At 29.7% G+C, this 11,997-nt stretch overlaps 1 protein-coding gene across 1 annotated transcript; it reads right to left on the bottom strand.

Moving 5' to 3' along the window:
• Positions 1-6,271: 6,271 nt before the first annotated feature.
• LOC107451887 (5-formyltetrahydrofolate cyclo-ligase) lies at positions 6,272-11,982 on the bottom strand. The gene is made up of 4 exons (XM_043051120.3): positions 11,651-11,982; positions 8,770-8,909; positions 7,821-7,951; positions 6,272-6,685 (listed from the first exon to the last, which is right to left on the bottom strand). The coding sequence occupies exons 1-4, from the start codon at positions 11,774-11,776 to the stop codon at positions 6,465-6,467; spliced, it is 618 nt and encodes a 205-aa protein (XP_042907054.1). The 5' UTR covers positions 11,777-11,982; the 3' UTR covers positions 6,272-6,464.
• Between the last annotated feature and the right edge of the window lie 15 nt (positions 11,983-11,997).

Below are 11,997 nucleotides of genomic sequence, written 5' to 3' on the forward strand. Positions count from 1 at the left end.
CTGTGTTTTGCAGAGATCTTCCAAGAGTTTCACAAAATTATTTGATTTTTAAAAATTTTAAACTCAATTTAAGAAATTCTAATTTTTATTTTTCCTATTCGCTAGAAAAATAAAAATAATGACCAGAAACGTAGCAAACCTAAAAGAAGCTGAAAAAAAAACTGAATATTTTACTCTTCAGAATTTACTGATGAAGTGAGTGAAAAAGGGTATCATCCACTTTGCAGACACATTCACCTTCCATCAGTCAGAACATAAAATACAACATTTAAAATTAGAAACTTTTTGGAATGACAATAATTAGTTTGTAATGCAACATCCTCTAACAGTATAGTCTTCACGCATGGGCATAATCGGGCAATGTCCGGGGCCCCAATTAATTAGGGCGCCTTTGAGAATCTTACTTTCAAAAAATTGTATTTTAAAAAGAAAAAGGAGGAAGAATTGCATTGTTTTATGAAGTTTAAAAGAAATATATTCTATTGCATACCTGCCAACTTTTACGCATTTGGCGTAAAATTTTATTTTTATATTTAAAGTGGTAGTAAATATATACTATTTTTTCCTTTATAAACTTAATTTTTAAATGATTTTGATCACCACTATTTTTAAAAAACTTACGCATATATATTAATATGCGTTACTCTCAACGACATCAGCTCAAGCTTTTTCAATTACAACCTATTTCGTTGCTTAAAATTTAAATTTTAATTCCATTTTAATACCACTGGGGAAGATCGTAATTGAAGGGATTAAAAGTAGGCAGGTATGCTATTGAGTAAATGTAAGGAATAAAATATATTCGATTGGATAAATCTATTCTAATGAATGTAATTTTTATAATACATTAATTATATTATGCAAGTACAGTACTAATAAATTACATAAGTATTAAAGTGAAAGTAAATTATTTCATGTCTCATGATCTTACGTACATTAGTTTAATGTAGAGTTGGGTGGTTTAAAAATATGTGGTTAAGCATCATATAACTGAATAATTTTATGTACATAAATTTTTTGTAGCTGAATTTTAAACAGTATGATATGTTATATGGGCACAAAACATTTTTGTGCCCCCGGTTCCTGCATGCCATGAAGACGGCCCTGACTCCTAACAAAGAGTACTGTAATCCAGAGCGATACATTTTATATGTTGTAGTGTATCTACCACTACAAACATATAATTCCAATTCACTAGTATATAAGACATGTTAACTCGATTCTATGGTGGGGTTCCTTTTTTTATACATGAAGGTTGATATTGTTGACATTCCCAGTAACTACTCTCCCCACATTGGTGACCCGGACGTGATGTGAACATGCCTATCTTGACAGAAACTCCCAATTCGATCTGAACACGCCTACTTCGATGGATGGTCCACATTGAACAGTTGACTTGCTACTTGTGACTGCGACATTATCCGACTCCTCACGCTGTTGCTTCTCATTCTCTCTCACACGCAACGTATACACTCGACTGCTAAAAGCAACACAGGAGCAACCATGACTGTGAACTTAATATAGCTCTCACGATCAGCACTCAAGAGGTACGGCGATCTTAATACAGCTCTCCCGGCTTCTCACAAAACAGCAATGAATCAACTATACTATCCATTCATCGAATTATATAACAGATATATTTCTGGAGGGGGGGGGGTACTGTAGTGTATCTACCACTACGAACATATAATTTTTTCAATTCACTAGTATATAAGGCATGTTAACTCGATTCAATAATGGGGTACCTTTTCATAGATGACGGTCGACATGGTCGAATACTCCTCTCCCGACATTGGCGACTCGGATGTGATGTGAACATGCCTACCTTGACAGAAACTCCCAATTCGATGGTGGGGTTCCTTTTCATAGATGAAAGTTGACAATAACTACTATAATAATTGTCGATAACTACTAGCCTCACAAATGTTGTTAAGAAAATATATGATTGGAGTGATTCCACATTAGACGGACTACTAGAGCTTATCATTTTACTCATGATTTTTTTGAATATTTTTTTTCTCCAATGCCCACCTGTCTTAACATCCATCAATTCAGGCATTTACAGGGCGATTTTGCTGGCTTCTCTTTCAGGGGCACCATATTAAGTGGGCCAACGTCGCTCCCACAGTAAGGACAGATAGTACAGAGAAGGAAAGAGCATCCATGCCTTGCCCGGGATTCGAACCCAGAACCTTTCTGATGCAAGGACAGTTCCCAGTCCCCTACACAGGTTGGTCGGCTTTTTGAAGAATATGAATAAATAATTTTTATACATGAAAATATTTTTGAAATTTAAATTATTATTTTTTTTAGTTTAAAGAAGTCTAACTAAGGATTTTTCCCACACTATATTAAATATTTGGCAGGAAAAAATAATTTTAAAGCTTCATACATTAGAAAGGCTAATTTTATGTTGCTCGAAAAAAAAAAAAAAAACAAGTAAAACTTCTTGAGTTCATAAACCAGTTGAAATAGTTACTGCTTCAGTCAAAATTCAGCACTGAAATAGTAGAATAACATGAATTCTAAATATTTTCACGCACATAAAATGTTTGTTTGTTTAGAAATAGGGTAGTGGGATAAAACACCGAGAAATAAGGCCTTCGAGATCACCAACAGTTGACCGCAACTGATTAGTCGCCTCTTTTAAATATTTGTCATTGAACAACAGCATCGTTTGTCCGTCGATTATGCTATTCTTTAAATCTATTATTATAGTATAAATTTTAAGCATGCCAAATGTATGTGTTGTACCGAAATGTAAAGGTAATTATAAAACTGGGCTTGAAGTTTTAATTGACAAATTCCCCTAAAACAGAGAAATTAGGCAAGAATGAATGTATTTGTGGAGAGAGTTGAAATCGACAACGACAACCTTCATTTATCCAAAGGTTGAATCAAGTTAGCTTGCCTCACACACTAGTGAATTGGTGTTTAATAATCGTAGTACGCCACAATACTTCACCAACAGAATTTATCAGGGATAGAATTCGATAAACGGATGTCACAAGTTGTCGTATTTGCGAAAGACCGGGTGAGCTGTATTAAGTTCACCGGACTTTGAGCGCTTGTGTCGAGAGCTGCGTTAAGTTCACGGTTCTGTGTGTAGTCTCTCCTGTGTTGCTATTAGCAATCAAGTATGTGCAGGATCCCGTTGAGTAAATGAGTCTGAGAAGCAATAGCACGATGACGCAGTCACAAATAGCAAGTGAACTGTTCAATATGGACCATCCATCGATGTGGGCCCTACTTCCGATGCAAGCGCGTTCATATCACGTCTTTAGGTCACCAATGTAGGGAAAGTAGTTATCGACAATGCCAATCTTTATCTATCAAAAGGTACCTTAAGATTGAATCAAGTTAGCATGTTTTATATGCTAGTGAATTGATGTTTAATAATCATAGCGCGCCACACATTCAATTGAACGCGACATTTATCAAGCAGCAGCTGATAATAGCAAGTACCTGCCACTGCCCGCTTTGAGAAAATATCTTTTTTCTCTGGGGATAGAATTAATAGCAACTGCACAAGAAAGGATTAATTTCCAAAGCGATAAACAAGGTTTAAAAATTAAATATGCGTAAATATATGGAGGAACACACAAAACAAAATTTAGTTATTTATTTATATTTATTCATTTTTAAACTTTTTCAGCATTCAATGCCGATAACTTACCACGAGGGAGACAAATCAACAATTAAGGAGTTAGGAAAGCAGGGGAGGAGCAATGGAAGAAGTGTTGTCATGTAGGATGCGGTATTTGAAATTTGCAAAAAGTTTCACAGAAAATAGAGTAAAAAAGGCTAGAGCAAATTAACTAACTTCCAACCAAGCTTCTACAAAAGACGGAGTAGGGCAACACACCTTTATATTTTCTAAACAACAAGAAAAAGAAATAGTAGATAACATGTTGAAGTTAAAAAGCAGGCTTTTTGGTTTAACTTTAATTGATGTTTGGAGACTAGCATATCAATTTGCAGCCAAAAATAAGTTAAAGCACAAGTTAAATTATGAAACGAAAATGGACGGAAAAGATTGGTTACATGGTTTTCAAAACAGACATAAGAACAAGGTTTCGCAGCTATTTCCAGAAAAAACTTTAATATCAAGAGACCTTAGTTTCAACAAATGAGCTGTTGAGAAATATTTTTGATTTCTTAGAGGGTTTGTAATAAATTTTTTTTTCTCTTTGCCATGTATATAATGTTGATGAGACAGAAATAATCACTGTTTTAATAAGACATCAAAAGTACTTGCCTTTTGGGCATAAAAGCAGGATGGAGCATTGGTATCAATGTGGTGTATTAGTAACTGCTGAAACATGCGTGAGGGCAGCCTTGCACTATATGCCAACAATGTTCATTTCCCCTCGAAAAGCAGAAAGCCCTGCACTTATTAATTATGCATTACCAGGTACCTTTATGCAATATCACCCTTCTAGATGGATAGAGACAGAAAGATATTGATTTTAAAAGTTTATACAATTTTCTAAGCCATCAGATAGGAAATCAGTTCTCTTGATTTTAGACGGCCCTGCCACCCATGCAAAGAGCCTCGATCTGATCAACTCAGCCTGAAAAAACAATTAATTTTCTTGTACTTGCCCCTTGATTGTTTCCATAGGTTTTAGCAGTTAGACATGATTTCTTTTAATGAGTACTTATTACCTTTAAGATATATGCCACTGGTTTAATGAGTACTTATTACCTTTAAGATATATGCCACTGGTTTGCAACACATTCTGGAATGGTTGTCACTATTCAACAAGTTGCCAAATGTAAATTAATTTTGTTTTCAGCAGGAATGCAGACGGCAATAAATGATTTCAAGAAAAAACAGGAATTTATCTACTAAACTAAAATATTTTCCAGTTCCAATGCTTGTTCCTTCAATAGCCAGAACTCGTGCTTTTTCCTCCAGACCTTTACAGAAGAGAATCTAGCAGCTGGAGTTCATATGGAAGCACAAAGCCAGTACCTCAGACTAAGCCTGGCATAAACTTGGCAATGTTTGCCACATCACCCAAAGATGTATTGAAAGGGTAAATCTGTCATTTTAACATCATCCCCATCTAAAGCCGGTTTGCCATTTCAGATGAAAGAAAAAAACATGAAAAAGATATCCTATGAAGAAAGAGAGAGTTCATATACAGTGTCTCTAAAAACCAAAAAAGGAATATCATAAATCTAAATGACCAAAAAGAGAAGTAAATGTGTGACAGAGATGTCGAATATTAAATAACTTTGTATTAATAATTTGTGAAACGTAATATTTTTTTATTTGAAACATGTATTGGACACGAATTTTGTTTTTGAAATATTATTTGCTTGGTAAACTATTGAGGTTGCATAGATTAATCTATGTTTTGTAATTAGTGAATTTTGTATAATTGTTTTGCCTGATAAAATATTGGGCGTGAGTTAATTTATGTCTGTCCTTTATTTAAGGAAAAAATAGGTATTTGTTTTGAATCAATAAAGGTAATCTATATATCTTGCTAAGAAGTATTCAAGAGTAATTAGCATAAATTGTTAATATTTTGAGAACACATATATCAGATTTAATCATTAATTTTTTTTTTGTATTCATTAATTCATTGCTGAAGAATAATCCTGACTCTTTCATTGAAAAAACAAAAAACAAAAAAAAAAACAGAATCTTAACTTTAAATTGATTTTAAAATTTAAATTATTTTAAGTTAAACAATTTTTATGACCTAATCAAACATTTGATGTCAGTATATTATATAAATATATTATTACTGCATTGTTATTTAATTATTATTAATTAAACTATTTTCAAATCTTAAGTTATAGCAGCAAAGAGGAGTAAAACCGGGTGATTAGACTTTTTCAAGATACAATGACTGTCATATAATGATATGTTTGCATTAATATTTACTTTGTTAATAAAAAATAGGGTTTATAAAACACTTTAGGTTCAAAAGCATTGAAGACAAGAGGACTCTACGGATGCTAATAATAAATAGTTACTTTAGCAAACTTTTTTTATAAGGATGCTTATAGTAAAGAGTTTAAGAAAAAATAAGATTCACAAAACACAGGTTCGATCCACAAAACGCAGGTTCAAGATCATTGAAAATGAAATCACTAGATATATTAACGCTTATAATAGATATACACTTTGAATTAAGCAAGTAAGCATATTGAAGGATTTGAGTTTCATAGAAAAAATTTCTATTTTAAAGGGTTCCTTGGTGCAAGAAGATAGGGAACTGCAGCATTAAATCAACTACAATAAACTAGAAAATTCAGATATAATTAATTATTTTATCAAGTCAATAGTAGTAAGTTACAAAAATATAAAAGCTCATTCAAATATAAAAAAAAGAATAGTTGACATAACAAATAAATTTTTCGAAATTCAACAAGGCACATCCAAATTAAATTGGTTGAAAAAAATCTCTTTTTAAGAGTTAGCTGAGTAGATTAAAGCCACACAACTAGTCAGGGTAAATTACTTCATCCACCATAAAATCGTGCACATCCACTGGTATACTATGAAGAATCTGTTCTTTGAATGCAAGCCCAATTGTGTAAGGCCTGCCATGGGGATCATGAGAACAATTCTGCACATAAACATCGTAGTAACCTTTACCGCCTCCAAGTCGATGACCTCTTTTAGTAAATGCCAAGCCAGGCACTATCATTAAATCTAAGCCACCTGCAATGAAACTTGCTGGGTTAAAAAAAATCTATAATACATACAGACATATCCTAACTGATTCATCATTGTATAGCCTAAATTACTAAAGATAGAAACATGAATTTTCGACATTGAGTTAATGTGATGACGTAGGTATCCACTAAGGAAGGATTCAGACATGTGACCCCATCATAATAATAAATACTGAACTGGGGAAAAGATTCCTATTCATCAGCATATTTTGAGATATGCACACTTACACAAATATATATATATATATATATATATATATATATATATATATATATATATATATATGCAACCAGGTTCATAATACATAAAACATCATGAAATTTTAAATCCATTGCTCGCCTTTAGTAATTAAAATATTTAATGTGCTTTTACATAATTATTAAAATATTTAATTTTATTTTTTTTAAAATTCAGTATAATTTGTGTAATTTCAATCAGTTAGGATATTTGCTTATTCAAATCCAGGCATTTCCTGGCCATCTTGGTTAATCGAAAGTCTAAAGAACATATTACTAATTTAAGTTTTCAAATAATAAGATAAGTAAAAAAATCTATTTTGATTGCACCTATCCTAATTATAGAAAATTTATACAGAAAAAATAAAACAGTAAAGAATTTCCCAAGGAATAGTTGGAATAAGTGCTACTGGTTGATTCAAATTTAACTTTTAGCATGTCCAGTAAATCTTTAATAGAATTAAAGAGATCTTCTAAGCCCATACTAAATAAACTCTTAATATACTTAACTTTGATCAAAAAATAATTATAAAAATTCAAATAAAATTCATTTCAAAAACATGTTTACTCAAAATGTAATAAATAAAGTTTTTTTAATTGGCAAATACATTATTAAATCTTTGACTTTGTTATTTATTTGAAAGAGATGTAATTATGAATTTCGTCTGTAGCGACTTGATTTGACACACTATGATTTGCATTTGACCATTAAAATTAAATATGTTTTTTCTGACAGAGAAGAATACACACGTTTTATAGTATTAATTAAGTTTCTCAACTTTATTTGCATGTTCTGGGGCTATTCTTGTAGCACATTTTAATGCAAAGATTATTTATAATTAAATCTAATCATTTAGAAAGAAAGTCAGACAAAACCTTCTTACCGGTAGTATGAGCATCCTCTCGTTTTAAATCTTCCTCGGTAGGTGGCAGAATTTCCCAATTATCAGCAACCAACTTAGCATAATCTTCTAATGAATGTATCTTCAACATGGCCATATCATGACTATTAGGTCTAAGAAAATGAAAAAAATAAATTAAATTATTCTGAAATATTTGAGATGTTATACTTGCAAACATTTTCACTTTCTGGAATGATTTTCCCAAGTGGTAGTAAAATTATTATTCAGTTACTGCTATAGGCATAATATAATATCTGAAATGATTTATTTTCACATAAAAAATACAGTCAAACCCCGGTATAGAGAACCTTCAAGGGACTGAAATTTCGGTTCACTATAATCGGGAGCTCACTATATCCGTACGGCAAACAATTTTAACCAATTTTTCGGAACTTTTCCCCTCTATTACATATTATTTAAATAAATGGCCAATAAAACGAAATATAAAAAAAAACAATATCCTATAGTAATAAAAAAACACGTTAACTTTTATTTTTTATAACTGTCCGTCTTGCGTACAAAAAAATTAGGGATTCCCTCTATTTAGGGATGGGAAACTTAGATAGAAGAAGCAATCAAGAAAAAATGCTTATGGCTGCATTCCGCTCAATAGATGGTTTTTAAAATCGGTAAATGTATTTTATGTAGAAATTTCAAAATTACCAAAAAATGAAGAAAACAAAATCAGTTGAAGACAGGAAAAAGTTCATAATATCAAATTTCCTCTCTTCTTTTGGTTCTCTATATAAACAAAAAATAATATTACACGCGTATATCAAGACACGGGAGCAAATATTTCGTTCACTATATCCAGGTATTCACTATAAACCATTGTTCACTATTGTGGGGTTCGACTGTAGTTCAAAAAATGCAAAACTCCCGGATATAAAAACAAAATTCGATCAATACTTTATTTTAAATACATACTTACGTAAATTTTGGCACAAAACACTCTTTATCTTGTTCCAATAACTGCTCTAATATTCCAACAGTCTGAACTCGAATTTCATCATGAATACTAAGGTAGATGGATACTCTATGTGAGTTTTTGAAGCGAGAGTTAGCAAGAACCTGTAAAATAATATTTACTTTAATATAAATTTTATACAATATTAACTTCATCCCAGCAAATTTTAACATGATAATAGTTGCATAACCAGGGGTCTGTCCAGGCCGAATTTACTACCGTTTAGGGGTACCTTCACAAATTCAACTTTAGGAAAAACGGTAGTTTCACAAATTAAATTTTGGAAAAACGGTAGTTTCACAAAATACTTTTTCTTAAAATTTCATTTTTGTATCCCTTAAGAAACGATAAATCCATATTTTTGTGTTGATTTCTTAATATAATTTTTAATTTTTCACAAATTACGTCTAAATTTTCACAAAATAGGTACCTGTCAGAAAAACCTAGACAGACCCCTGATAACACTAATTTCATCTCATTAAACTTTGCATAAAATTAATGATTACCAACACAAGATGAAAAAAAATGCAGAAAATTTTATGCTATAAAAATCAATACAATAAAAATATTATGACAATTACTGACAGGAGATAGAACATTTCTGAGTACGGAAACAAATGGATTGTTATAATCAATAAAAGAAATAAAATACAAAAACTAAAGTACAATAACTGCATTATAAATTTAAATTCATTGCAATATTTTACATTTGGCTTTCACTAAATTGATGATTTGTTGTTGTTCCTTATCCTCCAACTGTCTGACTGAGTTAAATAATTGAGATAATTACTTAACTCAATTTCAATTCAAATTATTAAATTCATAATTTTGAATAGTGAAAGAGAGTCATGGAAAATTCTCAAATTTTGAAATAGGTTAGACTGGTTAACATATTACTTGATGACAAGAAAATAAATATTTTTAAATTAAAATAAAAATAGAAAAAAAGCATCTTAATTTTTTTAAATTTACTTTTTATTTCAAGTTCAGCTCATTACTTAGTAGTACTAACTACTTATTCTTTTAAGCAAGTAATAAATTAAATAGAAAAAATCTAATTTAAAAAGTATTTTTCAATAACCCACCTTCTCAACATTTAAGAAAATATCTAAAACATTAAAACTGGGAGAAATTGGCAAACTTTAGTAGAGTAAGCAGCTATGAATTTGATACCATAAAATACCAAATAAATATGCTTTTTGAGGAGAGTGGATAAACAGCAATTGTTAAATAATGATTCTACAATCAGTAAAATTACTTTTTTGACATAATATTCATGCTAAAAACATTAATATTCATAATGACAGGAAATATGTATAAAATGTACAAAACCAAATAATTAAATGAAATAGATTTTAGAAATAAAATTACAAAAACAGATTAAATTAAGAAAAACAAAATCTAAAAAGGAGATTAAAAATATTTATTAAAAATTTATATTGTATAAAAACAATATAAATTTAATTAATAAATATTGTATAAATTTATATCGCACAAATTTATATGATAAAAATATATGAAATGCATAAAACCTAATTGTTAAATTAAATAGATTTTAAAAATAAAATTACAAAAACAGATTTCTGATATTTATTTTAACTTTCAAAAACTGCCATTATTACTTGTTTTTATCAAAAATGTCAACACAATTCCAACAAATGCAATTAATATATAAATACAAGTAACAAAAATGAAATTTAGAAAACATAATCTAAATATGAAGTTAAACATATTTATTATAAATTTATATTGAAATCTCAACCCTAAAAGATTTGTTACTACATTTGTCAAAAGTAACAAATAAAGACACTACATTCTTCAGTATTAAAATTTGATAATATAAAATTTTTAACTGAGTTTTTTCTCTCTTCATAAAATGACTGAATTCCCTAAAAGTTAGAAATAATTACTCTTGCAGGTAACGGCTTAGAAGTAGACGGCTCCCAAAGTTTAATTTTGAACTATTGAGTTTCACAATTTTTGTTACCAATATAAAAAAAAATTGATGCAAAAAAAAATTATTAAAATAAATTTTTCGATTATGTCACATTTGTATTCATAGAAAATAGGATTTTTTAAATACATAAGATCAAGAATAACAGGACAAAATAATTTTTTGTCAGGAAAATCAAGACAACTAGGAACTCTGGATTACAACAAACAAAACGTCCTTTGCTTTTAAAACTGCTTTCAAGAAACCTTTTTAATAAAAAATGAATTTTAAGAAATTATTAATGCCATCATTTTCATAAATAAAAATACAAGATAACATAAAACATATTTAAAAGTAAAATTACTAAAAGTTCTGATTCCTTTAAATCTTTTCCTATTTATTTAATATTATATATCTCTTTTTTTTTTATTTCTTCGATTAAGCTGTATTCAAATCAACCTAATGTTATAATTTGAATTTTATGCAGCTAAACAACATTCAAATTTTCAAAATTAGCTGTAGATCATAACTAAAAAAATATTTTCAATTCAATAATGATATAAAGAGTAATATATATTTTTATATATATATATATATATATATATATATATATATATATATATATATATATATATATAAGCGAAATTTTTTTCTTTCTTTCAGAGCTGTCTACTTTAATTTTCAAGAATTAAATATTTTTTACAGAAGCATATATCTGTACATATTCACACATTAATGCTGAAATTAACTATAAAATATTCACAAGCATTTTGATTTCGAAACAATCATATTATGTTTTTAGCGGAGTTAACCAGTTTCAACTAGTTGACAGTTTTAACTAATTTTCGACGTTTGTCTCAAAAATTCAACACTGGTGTGAAGTTTTAAAATTAATGAGATTAAAAAACATACCTTTTCAGTAATCAATTTAGACTGAAGATGTTGCTCTCCATGAGGAATACTAGCAATTCTCTTTTTTAATTCCCCACGTAAAGCGGCTTTAGCAGCTCTTAACGCAGCTGTAGCAACACCAGCCATATTATTTGGAGAAAAAAAAGGTTTCTAATCAGATTGAGAAAAAAAAAGAAGAAAAAGTCGCTATTAAGTTCCAGACGAATATGCAACTTATTTTTTCTCAGATAACTTCTGCATGAACTTTGGAACAAGCCTTTACAACAAATAAAAATCTAAATGTGGAAGTCCTATATCACGAAAATATTGTTTATTTACCTAAGTCATTTCCAGCTGATTATTTCTGC

Source organism: Parasteatoda tepidariorum, chromosome 6 (genome assembly GCF_982258835.1).
Source record: "Parasteatoda tepidariorum strain Cologne lab strain chromosome 6, Ptep-v5.0, whole genome shotgun sequence".
NCBI lineage: Eukaryota > Metazoa > Arthropoda > Arachnida > Araneae > Theridiidae > Parasteatoda > Parasteatoda tepidariorum.

What these genes read in the sequence shown, in the direction of transcription:
- LOC107451887 (XM_043051120.3), bottom strand. Translation starts at nt 11,776, where the DNA reads ATGGCTGGTGTTGCTACAGCTGCGTTAAGAGCTGCTAAAGCCGCTTTA. An exon ending in CTAAATTGATTACTGAAAAG is followed by an intron (nt 8,910 to 11,650) that starts GTATGTTTTTTA and finishes ATTATTTTACAG; the next exon opens with GTTCTTGCTAACTCTCGCTT. An exon ending in TGTTTTGTGCCAAAATTTAC is followed by an intron (nt 7,952 to 8,769) that starts GTAAGTATGTAT and finishes TCATTTTCTTAG; the next exon opens with ACCTAATAGTCATGATATGG.